Source organism: Odocoileus virginianus, chromosome 1 (genome assembly GCF_023699985.2).
Source record: "Odocoileus virginianus isolate 20LAN1187 ecotype Illinois chromosome 1, Ovbor_1.2, whole genome shotgun sequence".
Classification (NCBI taxonomy): Eukaryota; Metazoa; Chordata; class Mammalia; order Artiodactyla; family Cervidae; genus Odocoileus; species Odocoileus virginianus.
In genome coordinates this window covers 70,270,853-70,298,690 of record NC_069674.1, presented here as the reverse complement: position 1 = coordinate 70,298,690, position 27,838 = coordinate 70,270,853, and the positions used below count along the sequence as shown (strand labels likewise).

General features: G+C 36.0%; 1 protein-coding gene across 3 annotated transcripts in view; it reads right to left on the bottom strand.

Annotated features, from left to right (window-relative positions):
- Positions 1 to 27,838, bottom strand: part of RELN (reelin) — a 534,275-nt gene that overhangs the window by 260,934 nt on the left and 245,503 nt on the right. For all 3 annotated transcript variants that reach the window (XM_070469617.1, XM_070469611.1, XM_070469614.1), the window contains exons 5-7: positions 21,483 to 21,515; positions 18,368 to 18,446; positions 5,180 to 5,276 (exon numbers count right to left, since the gene is read on the bottom strand). In XM_070469617.1, coding sequence (XP_070325718.1) covers positions 5,180 to 5,276; positions 18,368 to 18,446; positions 21,483 to 21,515 — 209 coding nt within the window. The remainder of the gene's footprint in view (positions 1 to 5,179; positions 5,277 to 18,367; positions 18,447 to 21,482; positions 21,516 to 27,838) is intronic.

The following is a 27,838-nucleotide window of genomic DNA, read 5'->3' as shown; positions in this document are numbered from 1 at the left end:
AAACGCAATCCCAAAGAATGCTCCAACTACTGCACAATTGCACTCATCTCACACGCTAGTAAAGTAATGCTCAAAATTCTCCAAGCCAGGCTTCAGCAATATGTGAACCGTGAACTTCCAGATGTTCAAGCTGGTTTTAGAAAAGGCAGAGGAACCAGAGATCAAATTGCCAGCATCTGCTGGATCATCGAAAAAGCAAGAGAGTTCCAGAAAAACATCTATTTCTGCTTTATTGACTATGCCAAAGCCTTTGACTGTGTGGATCACAATAACTGTGGAAAATTCTGAAAGAGATGGGAATACCAGACCACCTGACCTGCCTCTTGAGAACCTATATGCAGGTCAGGAAGCAGCAGTTAGAACTGGACATGGAACAACAGACTGGTTCCAAATAGAAAAAGGACTATGTCAAGGCTGTATATTGTCACCTGGCTTATTTAACTTATATGCAGAGTACATCATGAGAAATGCTGGGCTGGAAGAAGCACAAGCTGGAATCAAGATTGCTGGGAGAAATATCAATAACCTCAGATATGCAGATGACACCACCCTTATGGCAGAAAGTGAAGAGGAACTAAAAAGTCTCTTGATGAAAGTGAAAGAGGAGAGTGGAAAAGTTGGCTTAAGAGTTCAACATTCAGAAAACTAAGATCATAGCATCTGGTCCCATCACTTCATGGCAAATAGATGGAGAAACAGTGGAAACAGTGTCAGACTTTATTTTTTGGGGCTCCAAAATCATTGCAGATGGTGACTGCAGCCATGAAATTAAAAGATGCTTATTCCTTGGAAGGAAAGTTATGACCAACCTAGACAGCATATTAAAAAGCAGAGACATTACACTGTCAACAAAGGTCCATTTAGAAAGGCCGTGGTTTTTCCAGTGGTCGTGTATGGATGTGGGAGCTGAACTGTGAAGAAAGCTGAGTGCTGAAAAATTGATGCTTTTGAACTGTGGTGTTGGAGAAGACACTTGAGAGTCCCTTGGACTGCAAGGAGATCCAACCAGTCCATCCTAAAGGAGATCAGTCCTGGGTGTTCATTGGAAGGACTGATGCTGAAGCTGAAATTCCAATACTTTACCACTTCATGTGAAGAGTTGACTCATTGGAAGGGATGCTGGGAGGGACTGGGGGCAGGAGAAGAAGGGGACGACAGAGGATGAGATGGCTGGATGGCATCACCGACTCAATGGACATGAGTTTGAGTAAACTCTGGGAGTTGGTGATGGACAGGGAGGTCTGGCGTGCTGTGATTCATGGAGTCGCAAAGAGTCGGACACGACTGATCGACTGAACTGAACTGAACTGAACTGAGAACTTTCTTTAGATAACAAAAATACTAGTTCCTTTTCAAGATTTCTTTAAAAGAGGTTAGCAGACATTTGGTCCTGTCTAAAATGTCCAAGAGACATTTGGTCCACTACAAAAATCCATGATATTTGGTCGTGTCCTAAACCATTTAACGTAGACCAAACAAGCTCATGGACATTTTAGACAGACCAAATCTCAAGGACCTTTTGGTATCCACTAGATGTTTCAGAGACTAAATGTCTCATGGATGCCTTGGACAGAACCAAATGCCCTCAAGGTTAAAAGAAATCTGTTTTTTTCCCCTCCCCCATAACTTCTAGAGTAACTACTTACCCTCAGGGATTTCCACTTGGAAAATTTGATTTTAAAGTCCAAAGAGGCATTTAGAAAATTTTTAAATTTTTCACAAAAATTCAGTGAATGCACTTTTCCTCCTCTGATTTTATATAACTGAGTAATTCCCAGATGAGTTATGAAACACTCCTGAATGTAAGTTCTTTGAAACAATGGTATGGCATTACATAAGCTGAAAGCACCACAGTTATTGCTATTGCTAGTGCATTAAATATATGAGAGAGTCTTTGATACTTATCCTGAGGGTGTAATAAATGATGCCTGTGTCACCTGGATGATCAAGTTTCACAGCTGTGACCTCTGCTAGTAAACAGTAAATCACTTGAAATAGTGCCAAATTTCAAATTACATGTGCTAACTGAGGGTGACCCTAGACTGATTAGTCATTGATTCCATTTTTTGTTTTCTTCACCAGGGAAGCTAAGGACTGTTGGAATGATTGACTCTCATTCCTTTACCTTGACCCAATTTAGTTTATTAGTAAAATTGTCAGCTACAAGAAAGGATAGGAAAGATGAAGAGAAAGAAAAAAAACCAATAAAGCACTGCCTATAAAATCTATTCACCTGTATTAACATTTGGATATTATAAATTATTTATTATTCTTGAGTTCAAATCCATAATTTCAGTCTGCAAAGTTATTACATTGGCCATTCTGAAAACTAAAGGACCTCTTAAAGAGATTTTGATAATTTATTACAGCAACTATGAACATCAGAGAGAGAACTTTTCACTACCAAATCTCACTGTTCTTAAATTATCAAATAAACTCCCAATTATAGAAAATTAGTATGTTCACTAAATTAATCTGAGGAATTCACTGCAGGCTGAAGCTGTTCATTCTACACTTCTTCCCTACAAATTGTTACTGAATTTAATCCTGTTTTAGCACAAACTCCTCATTGTAACTAAAACACATTTCCAAATAAGAGAGAAAAATTGAGTAGATAATTTATTTTTTTTAAAATGGAGAATAAAATAACTAATTTTATTTTAAGCTCTGAGAGAGCAGATTTTCTCTTAGAGGAGTGGGTAAATGAATTTCTCATTACCTTCAATTCAAACTAGCAAAATGAATCAAGTTAGCGCCCTCCCCTGAAATCCGGAGACTTCACTGAGGTAATGAAACACATGAGGCCTGCACAGCAGAGCAGCATTGGGAATGCAAATGCATAGTATGCCCATGTGGTAGCAGATCCCTCCTCTCACAGGCCTTGGCTTTTATTGAAATGAAATGGCCATTTGACTAAATTCACAAAATGGAAATGCTCTTTCAGGCATTTAAAAAATAAGGCCTACCAAGGTTCTTTGCCTTGATCTATGGTTGTTTCACAATTTCAATAAGAACTGGATTTATGAAAAATTTTAAAGTATACATATCTACTTTTAAAAGTGATATTTGGGGGCTAATAACTTTCATCAGTTCTCATGCACAACAGTTTTTACTGGATCCAGTTTTGAAGTGCTGTGCAAATATTTGAATTTTAGTGGATAATAGCAAGTTAACTGACAACTGAATTCGTCACTTTTCTTTTGATTGATCTTTCTTCTGTAAACACGACTTGGATACAATATATATTTTTGCTCCTAGGATACCAATACAGTATAAAAATAACTGGAAACTGGAAGTTGCTAGTGTATAAAATGTGGATGTCATTCTTATCTTTGTTAATGAATCTTCATTTTGTTCCCTATGAGTCTACAATACAACTCATATTAGGGAAATACTTATGATGTAAACATAAATCTGTATATGTTTTTTCATTTTTTGGGTGAAGATAATTATTTTGAATATTTTCCTTCTTGGTTGAAAAGCTAATCTTATGTTAATTATATAACACAATTCAAAACTAGCTCACTGAGCATATAAACTCTAATAGTCAATATACTGGAATATAGTGAAACTATCACAATTAAATATACCTGGAATCAAATAAACTAGATACTTCAGTCTCTATGCTATAGAAATATGAATTTTGGTATTATATTCTTAGACATGTTTGTTTCTCATTAATTAGAAACAAAAAAGAATTTGCCAAGCATTTCCTGAAATATAACTGAATGGGGAGGACATTCTAAAGTGGGCATTTATTCTAAGCTCAATTAACTATGACAAAAATTTAATTTTGTTTTAAGGTTTATAGATAATTAATTCAGTCATGGTACATTATTTAAGATGTACTAGCAATCTATTTTTTTCAAGAAGATTTTCACTACAGAGTCACATTTGTTTTGCAGGAATATTATAACACCTTGTAAGACTTGAATTATGAGTACCTATTATTTTAATTTGCATCCAATTAATTCTGTTTGTGTTCTAATTTCAACTAAAAACTCTTCAATTTATCAACGTTCTGAAGCTTGTATGTTTAATAAATTAAATTTATCTATTGCCATGAAAGGGGTATTCAAGCAGCATAAAATAAGAACCATGTTATAAAAATTAATTGACTTTCACAATTTGACAACTAAATCTTCCTTTAATTACCTAGTTAGGTTTTTTCCCTCCTTTTTAAGGTGGAAGGCAGTCTTCTGGCCACTTTTACAATTAATGAACTTGAAACAAAATGTATGATGGAGGGTTGAAAAATACAACTTGTTATTAAAAGCTCCATGATAACGAAGATGTAGGAGAAAAAAAGAGAGGCATTGAAACCCCAGTTGAAAGGCAATGCATAAGGGATGCTGCAGAAAGAACATTAGGTGCAAAGAAACAGCTTGAAGTGTAAGACAACAATTAGCTTTTTCAAGAAAAAGAATACATCCTTTTTCAAGAATGTGAAATGAATGTAGTCTTGGTGACAGAAAGAAGTACCACGTGATGACAAAAGGCTCATTAGTCATATTTGATGGCTAGTGATTTAATTGCTTTCAATTTTAGAATGCTCATGTTGCATTTTACACATGATCCAAGGACTTAGTTTTGGCAAAGTCTAATCATCTAAACTAAAGTAACCTACTATCAAACAATTTTGCATAAACCAAACAAAAATTTATTTATTTAGTTTATTTAGTCTGCTCTTTCACTTTAAATATTTCATTAAAATTTCAAGGTGAGTAGGAAACAAAGTGTAAAAATAATGTGATAAAATTCCTCATCTAACATTTTTCGATTGCAAGGAGATAAGAAGTATTAAAGTAAAGCTTTATACAAGGACTTATAAAGTAACAAATTATGTAGATATTATATACACAATACATGTCTCTTGTATATATCATATGTCATGCATGTCATACCCATATTTTTAAAAAGCCGTATAATCATATGATGTGCCATGTTTAATGAGATCCATTGAGGCTGCCAATTTTTTTTTTACTAAATTCTTTATTTTTTACATTTGAAAATAAACTAAACTAAAATCACTCCACCTAATTTTGAGATATTTGCAATAGGACTCATAAGTGATACTGCACATTTTCATTTGAATTGGAATTGCGTAGGAAAATCTTTGTTGCAAAAAAAACTCAGTAAAGTGTATTTGGAATAAAGTACATAAATAGTACATACTTACCAATTCTCTTGGACCATATGGCTCACAGAAGGTGACAGCATTGCCATGCATAATTGCACCACACTGTTCTCCAGTCTCACAGTTGTTACATTCCACCCTATGGGAACACAGAACATAACCTCAGTCTGTGAACCAAGTAGCACAGAGTGGTTTATCACCCAAAAGATATAATAGATATTGTTATTCAGTTGAAATCAACATTTCCAGGTAGGTAACGGTATTTTGTATTGTGACAAGTTCAGTTCAGTTCAGTTCAGTCGCTCAGTCGTGTCTGACTGTTTGCGACCCCATGAATCACAGCACGCCAGCTCTCCCTGTCCATCACCAACTCCCAGAGTTTACGGAAGCATAAGAACAGAAAGACTTGAAGTTCAATCCTAGTTCTCTCAGTAACTCGCACTGGAGGTTACTTTAACTTCCCAAAGTTTCAATTTTCTCATCTGTATATGAAGATAATAATATTGAACTAAATATCACATAGTTATCATGAGGATTAAATGAGAGAATGTATATAAAACAGAGTACAGAACTAATCTTATAGTAGGCGTTTAATAGCAGCAGTTAGTATTATTACAAATTATTACATAACATACTATGTTCAATACAAGTATTTTGCTAATATTAAAGATAAGCAAAGTTATATACACTTATATAATGAACTAAAACCATGTATCTCTGAAATCAAAAGGTGTTTTACAAATGTAAACCTGTTTCTTTTGAATTATGATTAACATCAATGTTTAAAATAACTGTTCTCAAATAGATTTGCAAGTCTACAAAATATACCATGCAAAAAATAATGCAATCAGATTGTATTTAATCCACATAATAATATGAAATAAATACAAATTCTAATCCAAGCAAATTTTAGATACTGAGTTAATGTTAAACTTGCAAATAATTTACTTAGTTGCTTTCCTTATTATTATGAAGTGGCTAATAAAATCTTAGAACAGAACCTCAAAATTAAATATATTCATCTCTTCAGTATAAATTGACAATACGAATACTGTGGATTTGACTTTGCATATTTACAGTAACATTTATAATGCTCTGGCATTATGATATTTCAACCTACAGTCATTACATGTAGAAAGACTGAGCTACGTTTTCTTAGTCTGAACCTCAAAGTGCATGAGAGCTGTATTTCAAGCAGAAAGGACATTTTAAAAGACTTTTACATTCTAGGTGCCAAACATTGTGGACAGGGTACTATGCCCTTTGTTTTTGAAGACTGTTGTATCAGGCCCTTTCAGTTGTTGGCTAATCTCAGAGAAAAGAAGGAGCAGGAAGTCCTATTCAAAGAGGAAGAGGACAAAGGTATGAAAGGATACCACGAAGCTCATAAAGCCAAGAGGCAGAAGCACAATAAGTAAAAACTTGGCAAATAAATAGACATATTTCCTACATGTGAACTGCATGGAAAAAATATTCTAATCTTTTGAGCTGTATTCCCATACAAAGAGGATCAACAATGTCAAGAAGCTTTGATTTTTTAAAAATAAACAGAGAACAACTTCTGACATGGAATTTTAAATGGTAGTATCTCATATCTTAGTAGACTGAAATCTTTGCTTGATTACTGTAAAGAAAGATTCTAATAAAATATCCTTTATGTTAGAAGAGACACAGTAGTAGCTTCATGGTGCAACGAGTATGTCTCTTGTTCACCATCTTATGCTTGGCATGATGTGAAAAGTGAAAGTCGCTCAGTTGTGTCCACTCTTTGGGACCCCATGGACTGTATAGTCCATACAATTCTCCAGGCCAGAATACTGGAGTGGGTAGCCTTTCCCTTCTCCAGGGGATCTTCCCAACCCAGGGATTGAACCCATGTCTCCCACATTGCAGGCAGATTCTTTAGCAGCTGAGCCACAAAGGAAACACAAGAATCCTGGAGTGGGTAGCCCATTATTTCTCCAGCAGATGTTCCTGACCCAGGAATTGAACCGGGGTCTCCTGCATTGCAGGTGGATTCTTTAGCAACTTAGCTATCAGGGAAGCCCTAAGGCTTGAGGTCTAAAGCACCTCAAATAGAGCCTGGCACACTTCAAACAGAACAAGCATGATACAAGTGTTAGCATAAGTTTTAACTATTTTTATTATGGATTTCCAACATTTTCATCCATAACAGGTATGTTAGGTTTTTTTTCCCCCACAGAGAATCATTACATGAACTTTTTACTACTGTTTTTCTATTCTTAAAACTATACATTAATTTTTTCCCAAGGAGTGTGATTCTGAAGTACATAGAAGTAGCATCAAAATCACAGTGGGCTTCTTAGTGATAGATGAGGATTATTTGTCCTCCAAGGGATCGTGAAATGACTCAGAAGAAAAATAAGCTTTGTCGGAGAAATTAAAAGATTGTTCAACCCTCACATGGACTATCTGCCATTTTCCTCCAGTGATTCTAAACTAAAAGCATCACTGTTGGTGTGAAGTCCGAGGCCTGATATTTGAATCCTCAAAGCAATCATTCTATCTATAAATATTGATCAGTAGTTCCCAAATCAACTGTATATCAGGAAAATGGTATCTGTATAAACACATGTATTTCAAATCCCCATCACCCACAGTTTAGGTTAAATAGGATTCAGGTGTAGCCTAGATATCTGTATATTGTTTAAACATGATTCTAGCATAGGTACCTGTAGCCTGGCACTAGGGAACCAGTGAATAGACAGTAGATGTTTGATGTGTTTGGAGAACCACTCCTATTTTGTGGAATAACAAGAGTTAAAAAACCAATAAAACACACAAAAAAGGCAATCAGTTACAGCATTCTCCCCACTTAGCTCAACAACCCCTCTAGACCTTCTTCCTTGATGTACTTTATAGCTCCAGAAACTTAAAATTAACAAAGGCATTGGTACCAGGTTGAATCTTAAAGATCTTGAAATACCAGCTATCACTCACTGAATTGTTGCTACCTGGAGGCACAATGACTTCACCAAGGACTGATGAAACAAATCTGTTAGCTTCCTGTCAAGGTCTTTTAAATGCCCTTTGCTTGAATTTTTCAGTATGACTGGGTTTGTCAACATAATTTATTATAAGTTATTTTGAAAACATCCCTCTGGGTAGTCAAATCCAATCTACTCTTAGCTGCCAATGGTGTATTTACTCATTTATCATTCATTAATTCATTCTTATAATTAACAAACTTGTGCTAGGAACCTATAGGCACTGTGATGAGCTTTAGTGGTACAAAGACCAAGAAAAGTGCTATTTATTTATAACATTTAAACTGTAGTTTCCCAACTGAATTTGTTCAAGAAAATGATGGGTTCTGTAAAGTAAGGTAACATATTCTTCACAGATTGATGGCAAGGGGAAGTTTTAAATAATTTCAGTTAAACAGATTTTTGTTTTTCAATTTAAAAAGAAATGTGAACTCCCAAGCTAAGGATTAGAAACGAATTGCTTCTCTGCTTACTGAATATTTCTCTAATCTAAGAAACTCCCCCCCCCATTTCTTTTTCTCAATATGAAAAACATATTCTTCATATTCTTATGAAGAACATAAGAATCTGACAAATACCATGGCACATCATATGAATCGCCCACATCAAAATATACTCTCATGAACAGTATGATTTAAAGACATTTATGGGAAATGCTTGCTATCCCCAAAGACCATGCAAAGCCTGAATTTATTGAGCTCTCCTTGAATCTATTTATCACATGCTTAGGTACCACATGAATCTTATCTATTACTAGAGTTCACAGATCATTAGGCGTTCAAGTTGGAGGGCATCTGAAGTATCACCGAGTTTCATTACCCCCTCATTTTACAAATGACAGGATGAGACTAGAGGCCAGTTTTCCTGACTCCTTGTCCAATATTCTTCTCACTCCACTCTAATGCGGCCAGGAAGAGAAAACTCCAATTCCACAAAAATCATGTGCATTTCAAAAATGTTTGTCATCATTTTTGCTATCAGAGTTCATCTGGAAAACCTAGTGTCTTTTCTTAAAAGTTGCTTTTTTCATTTATAGGATAAGGGATTTTGCTTTGCTAATACAAATGTATAAAAATAAAAGAAATGTCATGGACTTCATAGAAAATGTTTAGAATGAATTTACTGGACTAAAGTACATAAGCAAATTGAATATTCTTTTGGTCATGTACATCCTTAGATAATTCATCCCTATTTTATATACACATTATCATGCTACCATTTTTTCCACTAACAAAACCATAAAGGAATCAGTAAGGATGAAGGCAGGTACTTGTTGACCAACACATGTAGGGTTAAACTGTAAACATAAAAGAAAAAGAATGCTTTGAGCCAAGATTCGGTTTTCACTCTAACAAGCTCCTTGGCAGTTTGAAACTTGTTATTTTGGAGACAATACTCCATTTTATTTTTTTATTATTTAGGTGGCTGTTTTTGTTTAGAAATTATATGTACATTTCTGAAGGTATAATTATGCTTTTAATCCTGATTTTAAAATTATTAGGCTGGAAAACGTGCCAAAGTCCCTGTTCAGAAGGCACAGAGGAAGCTCGAGTGAAATGTCCCTGGAGTCTCTGCGGGGCCCATGTCCTACAGAGACTCACACAGGACTTTCAGGACACCGGAAAGAGGAGGAGGATTAATGAGAAACTTGGGCTCCATCGAACAGTCAGAGATTTATGAATGGTTGGTGGTGACATCATCCTGATAACAATAAATAAATAACCAAAATACTATTTTCTCAAGAGCAGTCTAATTACATGGCTCATTCTTCTTTTTAGATCAGAGTGAAATCACTCAGCCTTTAGTCAGTCACTCTGCTGAAACAAGTTAATCATCTGGAAACTCAGTGACAATCAGTTATCAAATTCTCATTTGGGATACATGCTGTTTGTCCGCAAGACTGGGGACATTGTATTATCTCTCTGTAATTTATTGCCTCTAAAGGAGGCAATGTCTGGTATTCTATGAGTCAGAATTGTCTATTCACCAGCATTTCTGAACAGAGATATTAAAATACTTTTAATATTTGATCTGATTATAAAATGTACTTTAAAAGTGGAAAGAGAAAAGAGAAATCTCTTATAATTTCCTGACCCAAAGATAACAAGTCTGTTCCCCCAGGTACAGCTCAAACTGCATGTGCTGAAAATCTAATGTGTGAACTTGAAAGGCCAGGCCAGATGAGGGACTGGTGAATCCATCAAAGTAAACAGGACCCTGTCGGCCATCTGGGAGCTGGACAGTCAGCTGACTTCATTTGGAGACACTGGAGCTCCTTGTACTTTCCACTGAAACCTCAATAAGCAACCAACTATACTCCCCCCCCAAAAAAATAAAAACCCAACAAAAAACCCTCAATAAGCAGAACATTCAACTTTTGACCATATTTTATAGCAAAGAGATGATGTTTTATAGGAAAAAGGCATGACTATTTACTTGTGAAAGACAACGCTTAAAAAAAAAGAAAAACCCTCAAAGAATTCTCTTCTCTTTGTAAATATGGAATATTTTTAGAAAAACAGCAAGGAAAGTTCACTCTGTAAGACCGAGAAAAATATCACCTTCAATGATGTCATGACTTTTTTTCCTAGGGAACTAACACATGCTCTAAATGTGAAAATGACAAACTCCATTTATAGTTCATTCTTTCTCATTACTTCTCACTGAGGAAGGTAAGAGAAATATTCCTATTCATCAGGGAGTTAAAAATTTTAATTTCTCCTTTGTTAACAGCTATAATGACAAATATTATTTGGATTAAAAATATCCCTTCTAACACCCTACTACTGCATGCAATATTCTGACCTCCTACTATGGTGAATTCTACTACATGCTGTTTGAGGAAATATTTTCTAATTTGTTTCGAATGTACTTGACATTTAATTCCATTGAGTGAGTTCTTATTTCTGTCATAAAAAACAAAGATTAAAGAAGGAAATAATAAGCTCCCAGATTTGCACCTTATTTTAATAATAGGACACCTCCTGGTTAACCTTTCTATTGTAGATGAAGTTTTCCCCGGAGCAATTACATAAGGGTAAGTGGAAGGAGGAGGAGGAAGCAAGAAAAAGAAGGTTAGAGGAGGGTGTTATAATAAGAGGAAAAAAGTTACTAACAAAGGAGAAGAGAGAGTGAGAGATGGTAGAAAAGGGGGAGGTCAAGAAGATGAAGAGAAAAAGTAGAAAAAGATGCACAAAAGATCAGAATATCAGGGGACTTCCCTGGTGGTCCAGTGGCTAAGACTCCTTGGATGCAACGCAGGGGGCCTGGGTTTGATCCCTGGTCTGGGAACTAGATCCCACATGCTGCAACAAAAATCCCACACGCTGCAAAAGAAAATTAAAGATCCTGCCTGCCACAACGAAGACCCAATGCAGTCAAATAAATAATAAGTACACTTTTAAAAAAAAGATCAGAATATTGGACCATTAAATTCCACAACCCAAACTACAGTGATATATTAGAGGTTTTGGCAAAGGTAAGTCATAAGATAAAATATTATTTTGCAGACTTTTACTACCCATTCACAGTCTCCCTTTGTCATCATCTCCTGAAAACTTATAAGGTATACGTTCCATGTCAAATAGGTAAGATGACCTATTAGGTGATATGATTCCAAGTAGTCATCATTACAACAACAACAAAAGGCCCCTTGGAGACACTTCAGCAGTGATGTGCAGACCTTGGTGCCCATGGTGAGTGCTTCCCTTCAGCCATTAGGTCTTACAGGCTTACCACCCACAGGCCTGCTGGACATTGAACAACATGGATGTACTTTTATCTACTTTTTTTTCCCCAGTGACACTGGTCATCAGACTTACTTTGTTCTGATTACCTGGAAACTACATTTATATTGTAGTTTTCACACCTGTCTACTAAATGGAGTCCCCTCTGCTCTTGTTTTCTATGGGGGCTCCAAGAAACTAAGGAACTCTGAAGTAATTTTACTGCTCACTTGACTTCTTTTATCTTAGACGGGTTACACTGGGAAGACCCAGAGGAATCGGGTGGAGAGGGAGGTGGGAGGGGGGATCGGGATGGGGAATACATGTAACTCCATGGCTGATTCATGTCAATGTATGACAAAACCCACTGCAATGCTGTGAAATGGTTGGCCTCCAACTAATAAAAATAAATGAAAAAAAAAATTATCTTACATGGGTTAAACTATTGATCACTGAATAAATAAAGATTCAGCTAGACTAAGTCACCCCCATACTAAAATTTCCATTGTTTTAGGGTCTTTGTTTAAATAATTATTTTTCTCAAAGAAAATAAACTTTAATAAGCCAAATCACCAATCTTTTTACTCCATTTCTGGGTAACTGTTCCAATAAATTAGTATTTTGAAGAGACTATCAGATGCAGCAGAGTCTGTAATCTCAATTTCTCTAGTTCTGTAGTGTGATCTTTTTATATACAAAAATGGAAATGTTCCAGTCTTTTCTTGATTCAAGCAACTCTGCAATGCCGGCCACAGTTTTAGCTTCCTTAGCTGTAAACTGTGGGGCTTTCTGTATGATAAGCCAATTGACAGAGGTCTTCACGTGCCACAGGATCTGAAACAACTTCATCTGTGTCTCTCTTCTTGATGTCTAATATCCCTGTTGGCATCACAGCTTACTCATCTAAGACGCTTCTTCTGATTAGTGACTCTTGTTCTTCCCTGATCTCTGCTGAATAGAACATCTCTGCTATTATTACTGTGCTGGAGGGGAAACATCTGTTGTCTTCTAGTTGCTATTTATCATCGTGTTTTCTAACAGTCTCACATTTCCCACTAGAACATCATAGCCTAGTGATATTATAGCTCTGGATGCCTTCTGTGATCTTCAGAAAACAAGCATTAAAGGGATAATCTGTAAGCCAAAAGAAAGATTCTTCCTGACTTTCTAATTGCTTAGAGGGTAAAGACACCTCTTAAGAAAACTGATTTTTAAAAATTACTCAATTTACTTAACTTTCTCTCTCCATCTCTCTGAACTCTTTTTAACTCAAGTTATGAATCATAAATGTCTCTTATTTCTTAACTTTTCTCATTTTTTAAAATTACTGTTGAAATTTTTTACTGAGGTAAATTTCTACACAGGGAAATACACAGATCTCAAGCTTTGACAAAGGTACACATCTATATAACCCACGCTCTCATAGTACTATATATAATGCATTAATCACCCCAGAAATTTCCTCATGCTCCTTCCCAGTCAATTCCCCATCCTTGAAACAATCACTAATCTAATTACTAGCACTTTTGATAATATCATCTAGTCTAGATTTCATGTAAGTAGGATCATACAGTAAGAATTATTTTGGATCTGGCTTCTTCCATTCAACATAATATTTCTGAAATTCAACCATGTTGTTTCAGCTATCAATAATTTATTCCTTTTTATTTCTGAATAGCATGCCACTGTATGAATGTATCACTATTTTATCAATTCTCCTGTTTATGGGTACCTGGGATGTTACAAGTTTTTTGCTATTAGGTGTAGTTCTTTTTAATAAAAAAAAAAAAATCAAGATTTCTCACCATTCATATGAAATACTGACAGTGTTTATATGATACTAAAATAATTAATTCATAAAAGAAACTATAAAAAAGGTAGTTGAGACACAAGTAGAACATGCCTAAGTGAAATGTTGAGATAGAGTGTATTTGTAGGTCTTTACTTTCCTTTTAAATTTAGTTATAAGAGGTTGTCCTTCCTATGTTTTCTTTTTTTTTTTTTTTTTCTTTTTGGCTATAGGGTTGTCTCGATCGGAACAAGACTCTACTGACCGTCTTCATCATCAGGAGTGTAATCACACTGAACACACTTGATAATGGAGAACTGTCAACAGTGCTGGTAAGTCAGTGCTGCTCTATCTACATTCTTTCTCTCACTCTCTTGGGTTCAACGGTACATTTGACCTGACGAGTTGTTGTTGTGATCCAGAGGTCTACCTGCATGTGGCCCTGCATCAGGGCAAAGTTAAGGTGGAGAAGCCTCACTCTCATCAAGCCTGAGGTGTCACTATATTCCCATGAAAGGGTTTTGCTGTTCACTTGTAACTTTACTTCTCATTTTTTATTTGAACAAAGCAAACAGAAATGGCTGAGAGAATGGGAGATAAAAGGCCACTTCTCTGGCAGCGCCATAGGGAGACCCCCTTGGGGGGGGCGGTCAAAGCACAGGAGGACTCTATACTCTGCATCTCAGGGAGGCAGAAGGATCTCAGGGAGGCAGAAGGACCACAGGGGCATGACAGCACAGCAGAGCGTCACAGAGACATTGACAGCCCAGGCCCGGGAGCAACAGGAGTTTCATGCCTTCAAGCAGGGGTCAAATGGAGCAATCGTCATCAGGGAGTTGAGTGATCAGGATGGGTGAGAAGGCTACTTCTGTGGACCAGTCACCAAAAACTAGATGAGACAGGGAGGATTCAGTGGATATCCATAGGAACAGAGGACTGGGGAATAAGAGGTGTGTCCCCACCCTACCCCTTGCCTTTGAACTAATAAGCTCTCTGATACATAGCTACAACACCAGAAAAATAGGAGAAGGGAAGCTAAAGTTGACCAAAATTAAGTTTTCACTACTGGTAGAAGGGACACAATGAAAAGAAAATAAGTTGAGTTAAAAAAAAGAATAAAGAAAGTTTTATTTCTCTGATACCCAATTTTGTGGGCAGAATTCATAACTGTGACACTTGTGTAAGCCTAAACAATTTCTGGAAGGACTGACAGAAACTGGTAACAGCTGATGCCTCTAGAGGGAAGGAATATAGATCTAGTGTCGGAAGAAGGTTTATTTTTATTATTTTTAATATAATCAAACTTTTCACTAAGTACATTTATTAATTTTAAAATCAAATCTAATATTTAAACTAAGCAGAGAGACAGATTCAATACTGAGTTGATGTAAAAAAGTTTCTTGGTTCTAGTCCAATCACTGTCATACACTTGGAATAATAACTTGGCTGGTACATTCATTCATTATAATAGTACTATCATTTTATGCTCCTTGTTTTTTGTGTACAGTCATTTGTACAGGAGATAAGAAATTTAGATATCAAGAATAATATGAAATGAAGTGGGAAAAAAGTTGATTTCACTAGATGAAGTCAACGGAAGCAAATAAAGTATGAGTGACTAAATTTAAACTGATCTCTCTCCCCACCATTGCACAGATGGGACTGTAGTTTCTTAATTTTCCCTTTTGCTTTTTCTTAAAAATTGAAAGTCAAATAATGCACATGATGATTTTCAAACTCCATGGAAGAAACATGCTCATAAAAGCAGAGTGCTTTTCTCTTGTGACAAATTATTGAGTGATATATTGAGCCTTGGGAATTTGCCCCAAAGCAGTACACCCTGAGCTTCTTTCTATCCGGTGGTGTGTGCCAATGGCATAAAGTTATGGGTTGTCAGGAAGGATTCCCCTTCCTGGTTTTCACAAAGCTGCTCAGTGGCTTCCAGTTGGGGTAAAGAAAATCAAAGACAATATCATAAGGGACAAAACTCGCAAGTCAGTAGGTATACCAAGAAAACAGATTCTGGGAGAGTGAAACTGCCTGGTAGTGGTGGTGGTTTAGTTGCCAAGTCATGGACTTGACTACACCATGGACTCTGAGAGCCCCCACCAGGGGCTCTGTCCATTGATTCTCCAGGCAAGAATACGGGGGTGGGCTGCCATTTCCTTCTCCAGGGGATCTTCCTGAGTCTCCTGCAATGCAGTTGGATTCTTTACCAACTGAGCTACCAGGGAAGCCTGAAAACTGCCTATGTTGGCCCAAAGCAAGAGAGAGCTTTGTTATGTTATTGGAAATACCTCACCGGAATATCTGATTGTATTGGTTTTTAACTTTAGGGAGCTTATGTCTACTTTAAGGGGAGTTAAGATATTTAACACTCTTTGTTTCTCCCTTCTCTATAATTCTACTGTATTTTCATTAATATATATTAAATAATATAGATATATTTAATTTGAAGTCTGTTTTTGATCTGAATGCAGTAAGGGAAGACTTAGGGAATCATTTACATAAATTGACTGAAAAATATTTTAATAATAATGATTTGGGATCATATCTGAGCTCAAGGGTAGGCAAGTAGACCAACATGCAACTATACCATAGGAGGAAGAAAGAAAGGGAAGGAAGGAGGGAGACAAAAAGTTAGAGTAGGAGAGAGAGAATAAGAGAGGGAAAGAGGGAACTGATTTATACTGAGCAGCAACAATACATTAGGAGATGCGCCAGACCTTTTCAGGTTCATCAAACTTTAAGACAATGGTGTTAGGGAAATACTCGGCTCACTTTTACTGACAAGAAATGTGACTCAGAGAGGTAAAGCAAGTTTTGTACTATTCTCAGATACCCAGTTGGCAAGTAGTTAGCTTGAAAGTCCACCCAGACAGACCTGATTTCAGAACCTCTGCCACTTATATTCAACAAAGCCATCTCTCAAATGATGAGAACTTCCTAGGTTGTTATTATTGTTTTTTAATCATAGAGACTAGATGAAGGAGATTGTGGTCAATAAGGGATAAAGTAAAATTACTCTGAAGCATATTTGATAGAAGACAGAAGTGCATGGCTTCTTAAAGTTAATAAGAGGTTTTCTAAAACAGGAGGAAAAACCACAGGTTAAGTAAGTGGGACACAAAATCCATAACTTCGGTCAAGAAAGCATCTACCAGATCAGTCATGAAAATGGGTGAAGCAAAATCAATCATGTTTTATTGATTTCAAAAATAACAGAATTTGGACCACATAAAAGTCACATTTTGTATTTGTCAAGAAAACTCACTGAAGAAAATGAATTAGCTTGACACAAATGAACTTGCCTTGAAAGAAACAAATCATCTAATAACATCTATATTAATGGGATATAAAAAAGCCAAATGTTAGGAGAATGAGAGAATTTTTCTTGGGTAGAAGTAGTGCTTAGAAAGTTTTCAGCTTTTCCTTAATAACGATTTTCAAGTAATTTTAAGAAATTTATATTTAGAACATGTTCAGAGGTAAGTGAAATCTTTTTGATAAATTATCTCTTTAATGGCATATGAATCATAAGACTTTATGTCTCTGTCTAGTCTGATTTTTTTTGTATACTTATACTCTCTAAATCTATATTTCTTTCTAGAAAAGACATAAGTTCCTGTTTGTATTTAAGCATCAACACTCTCTAAACCTGTATGTCATCTTCAATTCTCAGGTTAAGGACCACTTTCTCCAATAAACTCTCACTAGAGTCAGCCTTTCTTTTCTAGAACTGTAGTATGTTATTTATAACCTTCTATGACACTCAAGGATTTCTATCCTGAATTATAAGCTTTTTAAAAATGTGTTTTAGGTGTCTTCTCTACTGAACTATAAGCTACTCAAAAGAAGGAACCACATTCCTTTTTAATGTACCATATAAATAAAATAATTATTGTTTGATATTTGTTGAACAGTGAAAATAAGGAAAAATAATATCATACGCAGACATTTGAGGATGAAGTGGTTATTCTCTTTGTAGTCTTGAATATTGCTTGGGTTTTGGCTACAACCTGATTACATTAGAACTTCTAATTTATCTTGAACTCTTATTCAAGTACACAAAACATTTAGTACACAAAAAGTAACATATTCAGATATTCTCTCAAATTATGCAGATTGACTATAGCTCTCGATGGATAGACTCATTTCTCCAAAGTCAGAAAAATACAACAAACTGCCAACAAATTCATGCATCCATTTATGTATTCAACAAGTTTCTAATGTATACGTTTTGGTTAATTCTTTCTTTGCCCTCCAAAATCTCATAGGGTTGTCTCTAAACAGCTTTGGAAGGAAAGACTGGAGTACAAATGCGATAATCCAATAACACAGAAGTTATTTGGAAGTATGACTCAAATAATCTGTCAGTTTCAGATAAGTCATTTCCCTTTTTTTCTTCAACAATAAAAGCAATTATTAGACATAATAAGGCACAATGTTTTCCATGTAAATAACTTGTACTACTGAAAAAAACTGACCACACCCATGGCTTTAAGGGATACCTCGATTCAGTTCTTAAAGAAGTCAGGAATAGACAATAGACATACTCTAGGCGACATTAATCCCAGTTCCTTAGTTGAACAACTCTCACTGATAACTTAGAGCTAAAGAGCATTTTAATTTTATGTACTACTCCAAGGAAGCATAATTTTTTTTGCTTTTTATACAGATCAAAGTGAGGCATGATCCTTTAACTTACCATATGTTTGGATTCAATTCTTTTTGGTGGTAGGAGTCAAAGTCATCTCGTAGGATAATACTGTCACTATGAATTTCAGCTAAAGGAAGAACAAAAATTTAGAAAAAGGTTACACTAAACAATAGACTTAGCTATGCAAAAGAGTCAACATGCCACATTTATGAGAAATAACAGTATTTTAAATTAAAATCGAAGTTTAAACAAGCAGTTGATTGCATTTGCTGTGCCCCTAAACTACTAAGTAAAAGAATAACTCTGCTGTTTAGAAGTCTGGAAACCAGAGCCCCCAAAGAGAACCCTACCAAAATGTGACCCAGGTCGCAGAGGTGGGAAGACCAAGGTTGGTACTGGCCTACAAGGAGAGGTCATACAAGACTTGCCCCTCACAGCTCAACACATCCAGAATAAAGTCAGTGCCTAACTCACTTTAGAGCATTGAAGGGAACAGAACATTGTGGCTATTTGTTGTCAGTTAACATTGTTGTTATTTACTAACCCATCTCCTCTTCTCTTTCTTACTACCCCTCTTGCCTTGACTTGCTTTTTCTCATTCCCTATATTCACTCATTTTTTTAATTGAATGTGTTTCAAATTGTTAACATTTCCTCCTTCAGAGCTGCACAGGAGAAATTATCTACACAAGTAAGTAAAACTTCTAAATAACGTCATGTTTGAAGTCAAGAGGAATGGCAGAAAACCATCCATAGTCTTAAATATATTATTGTTACACTTGAGATTGTATTAAACACTTCTTTTTAAGCTACAGAAAAACTCAAGCCATGCCAAGAGCAAAGAATGTTTTCATAATCTGTGGAGTATGTGATATTTCCACTGAATAGAGGATGGACAAGTAAAAACAATTTCATGGCCAGCTACAATGTAAGTAGACTCATTTCTAAGGTTGTATGAGAAATGGTAACTATTTCTACACAAATTGTAAAAAATGAATTTGGTGCTCAAAAATCTTCTCATCTGATTCCCATGGTTTGCTTGGGGAATTTGTTTCAGCTAGTATAAATTCTCCGGGTCTACATAATTTTGTTTGGACCATTATTGCACATGCTTTTTAAAAAAATGAAAATCATATGATCTGTTTAATAAAACATAACCAAAAATTTTTATTTTTTCCAAAAGTGATATTTTACTCTTTTGGGGGGTTCACTTGTATATAATTTATTGAACTGATTGAGGAATTAAATATCACCTCCAAATACCAGAAAGTTCACTTGCAAATTCTCTTTGGTGACAATGCCACCTGCAGGCACCCTCACCCTCTTTATACTAGGTATGCCAGTAGGTAAGCACATAACGAAGTCGGGAAAACCAGTGAATCAGCATGTATTGAAAGAAATGGCTGTTCAGACTCAAAGCCTTAGGCTCAACAACAGGGAGAATATGGATTTACACTGGAGAGAACACTGTGATGTCTTCTGTGCATGGGAGTGATTTAATGATTCCCCTGAGCAATTAGATGCAGTGTCTGAAATGCCTACAGGGTACCGTTCTCTCAAATACCCAATATGGCTGAGATGCGGCTGGGCCACTGAGGGTCACCAGCCTGCCTCAGCTGCCAGAAGGCATGCTTCTAAGTGCTTGCGTTCATCTGCCAAAGAAGAGGAGCCCCAAGCTGTAGCATTACATAAAAGTAGAGCTTCTCAAGGCAGATTTTCCAAAGAGAAAAATAAATTAATTGGGTTTATAGGTTGAAAGAGAAAGCAAGCCCAAGAGACAAACACTGACCCATCTGCAAGTCCCACAGTGACAGACAGCTGAAAAGGCTGGAGCCAGCTAGGATGATTTCTTTTCATTCTTATTAAATAGTGTGTGTAGGAAACTGCTTTTAAAATCAGTCTTCACTGTCATATATGAGAAATTTAACTCTTAAAGGTCATTTGCTTTCCAGAGATTTTTTTACAGAGGCATGGTTAAGTCTCTATGGTTATTTGTTCATGTATTGCCTTCTTTCCAAACATTATTATTATATATACATATACATATATATGTATGTGTGTGTGTATATATATATATATACACACAAATACAAATTCATTTAATCCTCATAATAACCATAGGAGGTAGGTACTATCATTACTTCCATTTTATAGGTGAGGAAACAGGCATAGAGAGATTAAGTAACTTGCCCAATATCATCATGCAAGCAAGTGGCAGAGGTGAGATAAATCCAGTTTATTTGGCTCCAGAATCCGTACAATCAACACTGTACAATCTTGCCTCAAGAACTGCAGCCCACTAAATACATGTCAGAATGACAAGTTCATGAGAAAAATGAGAGGAGGCAACTTTACATGATGCTATTATTACAATATAATAATAGTTTATTGGCTTAAACTAGCACTGGCTTGTAAAAAGAGATAATTTGGCCATTTCTTCAAAAACTAAAATGAGATTGTCTAAATAACTGGGTGCTTTGTTTAATAAGCCAATACTCTAGCCACCTGATGCAAATGGCCGACTCACTGGAAAAGACCCTGATGCTGGAAAAGACTGAAGGCAGAAGGAAAAGAAGTTGACAGAAGATGACAGAAGATGAGATGGTTGGATGGCATCACTGATTCAACAGACATGAACTTGGGCAAACTCTGGGAGATGGTGCGGGACAGGGAAGCCTGGTGTGTTGCAGTCATTGTGGTTGTGAAGAGTCGAACACAACTTGGCAATTGAAGAACAACAACACTAGTCTAAGCAGATATCTCAGATCTGCTTTCACACTCAGTTTATCTCACATCTTTCACACTCAAAGCTCCTTGCCTATTGCCTCCATGCTCTACTATTCATGATGGGTAGAGGCTTAAGGGAAAATTCAGTATTAGGACCCTGTGTCAAAAGATCAGATCCAACTGGATTCTAAGGATAAATGTAGCAACAGGTTCAAAAGTCCTTCCATTAGCCCAAACTGGGCTTCTGGATCACCTGATCCTCAGTGAGGTCTCAGGTTAAAGCATAATCTAGACCTGAGTCTGATTCCAATGAATGATCAGAGAATCAGACAGGGCAGAGAGTTTCCTCATCTCTGTATCCCCTGCCCACACGGCAAAGGACTGAAACAAGTAGATCTAGCACTGAGGTCAGGGACCCTGGAGCCTCAAACACTTACCTAGATGCGGGTGCACAGTGGCCTCTGTTGGAGCTGGACCAAAAGAGAAAAACGGAAAGATGATTTATTAGCAGCAAAAGCAAAATCCATTAATAAACAATTACAAATATGGTTATAAAACTTAAGCCATACTAAACAAATAAAGAGCTAGATAGAACTTTTTAGAGGACTAAGAAGAAAATGTCAATTAGCATCCTAAAATAAGATGTCCAACTCACCAGTTAGTTGTTATATTTAAAAGTCATGCATTGAGATAAGTGCTCGGGCCTGGTGCACGGGGAAGACCCAGAGGGATTGGGTAGAGAGGGAGGTGGGAGGGGGAATTGGGATGGGGAATACATGTAAATCCATGGCTGATTCATGTCAGTGTATGACAAAAACCACTACAATACTGTAAAGTAATTAGCCTCCAACTAATAAAAATAAATGAAAAAATAAATAAATAAAAATAAAAAATAAAAGTCATGCATTACTCCTAAAGTGAAAAGTAGAACCCCTTACATACAGGATAGTTATTTATCATACAAGTTTAGTCAGGTATTCCTTGAAACTTACACTACGAATGTAATGTGAGCACCCATTACATACCATGGGCCATTCTGGGTGTGGGGTAGTATAGGGACCAAAAGCACCCTCCTTGCTCTCACAGAGCTTACCATCTGGTGGAGATAAGAACAGTACAGTGTAATAAGTGCTACGGGATAGTGTTCAGAGGTCATAGGGTGAGAAGGGCAGAAACGAAGGACACTAATTCTAGGCTGCCCAGGAGAAGACAGTGGTCAGGAGAGGTTGCTGAGTTGTGCAAGACTAGCAGGAGGAAGACAGGCACGGGAAGGAGAGAGAAGAGGTGTTTCTTTCTGGAGTGAAAGTGAAATGGCCCTGAGAAGTAGGAGAGAATGGTCTTTTGGAGCAACCACAACTATTTCAGCATGATGTGAACAAAGTTTCGGAGGAGGGGGTAGTAAAGTGAAGTTGGGAAGATTGGAAGGCCAAGATTATGAAACTGAATGTTAAGGAGCTTGGATTTTACTATGAAAACATGATGATCTCCTGAACACTTATCATCAAAGGAGTACCTGTTCAAATATGCATTTTAAGAACGGGCCCTCTGGTAAGAGTTAGGAAATAAGGGATACTGGCCAACTGAGACTTTGGTAATTTTTTTTTTTCTCAGTGGACTTCTAAATCTAGGAAGAAATGTTGCCAATTCACTATCTAAAAATTAGAACCATAACAGATATTTTAACATCTTTTACATTCATTAAAGAAGAAATTCAGCTAGGTATTAAAAAAATTAGTCTCTATCACAATGATCAGTGCTTCAGTTATATTAGATGAAAAATCCACGCAGTTAAGTTTGTAGTTTGTAATTTCAAACTAGAGGTGTTTGTCTTAGTGCATCTGAAGTATTATATATGTTGAAAATGTTTGTTCTCAGTTTTTAACACAGATTCAATGGGAAGTGTCATAGATACAATTGTTAGTATATACATGCAAATGTTCTGAATCATCACTAGTTTACAGAATTCAAAAGAAAAAAAAACAAGAAAATTTAATGATCTTGTGTTTTATTCCAATGGTTATTGGTTAAGTCCCGGAAGAGTTTTACAAGGATTCACTGAACTGTCAACTCTTAAGATTTTTTTGAAACAAAGGAATAACTGCCAATTATCCAATAACCAATGACAAAAACATGGCACATGGATATATGTTCCCTCACCAACATCACACTATATATGTGTACTGAATTTGAAACTTCAAGGATAGTCAGTTTACTTGTAAAGTAGAAGTAGTTGGAAAAGTTAAGATTATTCATGTTGAAACTGAAACTTCTAATATACAAGCAAATAATGATTTTACATATTTCCCTAATATGATCAATATGCAAATGTTAATTGCAACTGGCAATTTTTTTAAATGTCTGCAAAAAAGTTGAAGAATTTCTTGTTGATATTGATAATCTTGCTTTTCAATTTATTCAGTATCCCTGTGAATCTCATGTTAATAATACTAGGCTGACACAAGAGTAAGTGAATTTACTTAGACAGACATAGTTTTCAAACTTGTATGTTTCTGCATCAAAGTTAAATCAGCTCTTCTTTTAAAAAAAATGGATAAATTCTGTCAAGTTGAATGTGGCTATTAAAGAAAAATATTTTTTTATATTTGACTCAGTTATTAGAAGACTTGTAAGTAGGTATGGAATACTTGGATATGTAAATCTAGTTTTCAGTTGTAAAATTTATAAAATCTTGATACAGACCAAGCAGATCAACATTTAAGATGTGCCGTAACACTGCTGTATAACTGTATATAAAATAGATAAACAACAAGGTCCTACTATATACTATAGGGTCCTACATTCAAAATATCTTGTAATGACTTATAGTGGAAAAGAATCTGAAAAGAGTATACATATATATATGTACTCATATATATTTTTATATATACACACAAACACACACCTGAATCATTTTGCTATACATCAGAAACTAACACAACATTGTAAATCAACTACTTCAATTAAAAATGTGCTCAAGTGTAAAATACCACCAGATTTCAGATAGTATGAAAATATCTCATTAAGTTTTACTGATTACATTATATTGAAATGTTTAATATTTTATATATTCTGTGTTAAACTATATTATTAAATTTACCTATTTTGGGTCTTGTTATTTAAATTGGCTACTAGAATATTTAAAATTATAGCTGTGTCTCCCATTGTACTTCTTTTTTTAAATTTATTTTTATTAGTTGGAGGCTAATTACTTTACAATATTGTAGTGGTTTTTTTTTTTTTTTTTTTCTCCTGGTGGTCCAGTGGTTAAGACTCCTTGTTCCCATTGTACTTCTATTGGGCAGTGCTGAACAGACTCCAAAAGGGAGATTTGTACTATTCGGCAATTTATTAGGGAAGCATTATCACACAGGAGGTGGTGAAGTCACAGAAAAGGATGGATATAAAGAAAGGAGAGATTTTTAAGAGAGAAGACAATTAAAAGAGAGACAAAAATAATCCTAATGATGTTAGTATCTATCTACCAAGTCACTGTGATAAGTGGTGTCTGTAGATGAATCCAGGGAATTTGACCTCAGTGGCAACTCTCTTAACTACTGTACAGATTACTTTTTTCAAGAAGGTTCACTGTGAAGACAAGAAATGAGATTTTGTAGCACCTAACAAGAAACTTTGACCAAAAGAATATATTTTTTTGTTTGCTGTGCTTCTTAGGATATCACAGTATTTTACTGTGTCCAATATTAGCTACCTTACCAAAAGGGGTCTCTGTATTCAAGGGATAAATTATTAAGACAGGAAGGAAACAGTACTTACGTTTATGAAATATGTAACTTGAAAGAAACTGAGAAATAAGTTAAAATAAGTATAAAATATATGGAAATTAGGGCTTCCCAGGTGCTGGAGTGGTGAAGAATCCACCTGCCAATGCAGGAAACATAGGAGATGTGGGTTCAATCCCTGGGTCTGGAAGATCCTCTGGAGGAGGAAATGGTACCCCTCTCCAGTATTCTTGCCTAGAAAATTTCCTGGACAGAGAAGCCTGACAGGCCACAGTCCATGGGGTCCCAAAGAGTCAGACATGATTTGAGAACACACAGACACACACACACACACACACACACACACACACACACACACACAGCAATTATCAGTTAGAAATATTTCCTAGTCAGTACAATAGTTAGATAAATGTAACAAAACATCTGCAGAGACATCAATTAAATTACCTATCAATTTTAAATGACTCTGATTACTAAGACTTAGATGCAATGAAGAGAATATTATGTATTAGTCTATTTTAATCTAAGGAGTCTATCCAAATTGATATCTTTCTTTACAAAATTATTTTGGCACATGGCATTTTTCACTGAACCACCTCCAAAATAATCATCATGGAAGGGCCATTTAGAAACCATCCTCTGAATCAGAATCTCTGGGAATGGAAACTTGGAATTTGTACTTTTAAAACCTCCTCAGCTGATTCTAACAGAAAGCCAGCTTCAAAAATAGCTGTCTTGATCACACAATACAATTCTTACTTTTATAGCATGTAAAAGTGTTATCTATAGTAAGTATATGTTTTTTTATCCCAAGAAGAAATAAATTCCTCAAAGACAAAATATGCCCGCTGAAGACACCAGCCTAAAGCTGGTAATAGATTCTCAATAAATACTTAATTGAATCGAATGCTATTTTCCTTCTTAGTTGTAATGTATTTTATGATATTTTGGAAAATAATAATTGAAGATCCAAACCTTTGAAAAATGCCAAAATAAACTCATAATGTTAAAGTTCTTTAGTATAAGCAGTTTGGATAGTTTAAACACCCAACTAATAACCAGCTGGATTTAACTCAACCAACTTATATCATGTTTTCAATCACTAGTTAGGAAGACTCAGTGTGCTTTTCAAAAATATACCCACTGTCTGAGATAACTAAACATTATTTCCTCAAAAAGAGGAACATAGTACACATTAAACTTGGTGAAATGAAAAGTAGACATTTCTTTGAAAAATAGTCACATGTGTATAGTATAATACACATATATATTTGGTCCAAAATCTAGTAAAGTAATGGACCTTGGAAGCTGATTTTAATCATCTCTCAGTAAGCAACTACATCAATCTAGTTTTATGCAGTGTAAAAGAAATTTGTAAGCTTGTAGAAAGTTCACCACCTTTTCTAAATTTATTGGAATAAACAGACCACAGAAGAATTAGAGTAAGTAGCCTGAAGAAGTATAATATAGTTCAACAACATATATTACACTCCCACTTGGATACTAGTACCTGCTTTGCCTCATACTACTGATTTGGATGAATTACTAAGATCCTGAATTATATTAATTTGCCAAAAAGGTCTTAACTCTTTCCTTTATTAAGTATAAAATGCATGCTTCAGAAAGACCCTAGCTTGTCAACCTTCCAATGCTTGTAGTGGCATATCTCCAAGTATACATTTCCTGGTCCTTTCCATTGAACTGACTCATCGTTCTAGATTGACTGAATGTTTTATCTCAATGTTCTGTGGGTCTGTTTCTAATTCTCTGCCTCTCCAAGGACTCTAGACTGCCCTCACCCATTATCAACTTTGGTCCAACTTGGAGTTGTTCTGTACTCAGAGAGGTGACTGAGGGGGAGAATTTCATAATATGGCCCTTGATTTAGCTTCACTACTGGGTTTCCCAGGTGGCACTAGTGGTAAAGAACCTGCTTGCCAATGCAGGAGACCTAACAGATGCATGTTCGATTTATAGGTTGGGAAGATCCCCTGTGCGTGGCAACCCACTCCAGTATTCTTGCCTGTAGAATCCCATGGACAGAGGAGCTTGGTGGTCTACAGTCCAAAGGGCCACAAAGAATCAGACATGGCTAAAGCAACTTAGCACACATGCACACAGCTTCACTGGTGAGACTGTATATATAGTGGCTGGACAGGATTTTACACTGTGAGGGACTCACCAAACACAGAGCTGTTACATATCTTATCAACATCTTTCCAAACTTTTAAACACAGCTAATGTTAAATATCTATGTTTGGTACTAGATAGTTACTCTGTGAAAATTCCCTTTCAAATTCTAAATGTATTTTTTCCATTATCTCCAATTACTTAGAGAATATCACTGATTATAATTAACAATTTATCCCTATGACACTACCAACAGAGGACTTGATGAACTCTGTAGGTTCAAATGAAAGATTGGGAAATATCTGTAAACTTAAACAGGAAGCAAAAAAAGATCTTCATGACCCAGATAATCACGATGGTGTGATCACTCACCTAGAGCCAGATATGCTGGAATGTGAAGTCAAGTGGACCTTAGGAAGCATCACTATGAACAAAGCTAGTGGAGGTGATGGAATTTCAGTTGAGCTATTTCAAGTCCTAAAAGATGATGCTGTGAATGTGCTGCACTCAATATGCCAGCAAATTTGGAAAACTCAGCAATGGCCACAGGACTGGAAAAGGTCAGTTTTCATTCCAATCCCAAAGAAGGGCAATCCCAAAGAGTGCTCAAAGTACCACACAATTGCACTCATCTCACATGCTAGTAAAGTAATGCTCAAAAGTCTCCAAGCCAGGCTTCAGCAATATGTGAACCCTGAACTTCCAGATGTTTAAGTGGGTGTTAGAAAAGGCAGAGGAACCAGAGATCAAATTCCCAACATCCACTGGATCATCGGAAAAGCAAGAGAGTTCCAGAAAAACATCTATTTCTGCTTTATTAACTATGCCAAAGCCTTTGACTGTGTGGATCACAATAAACTGTAGAAAATTCTGAAAGAGATGAGAATACCAGACCACCTGACCTGCCTCTTGAGAAACCTGTA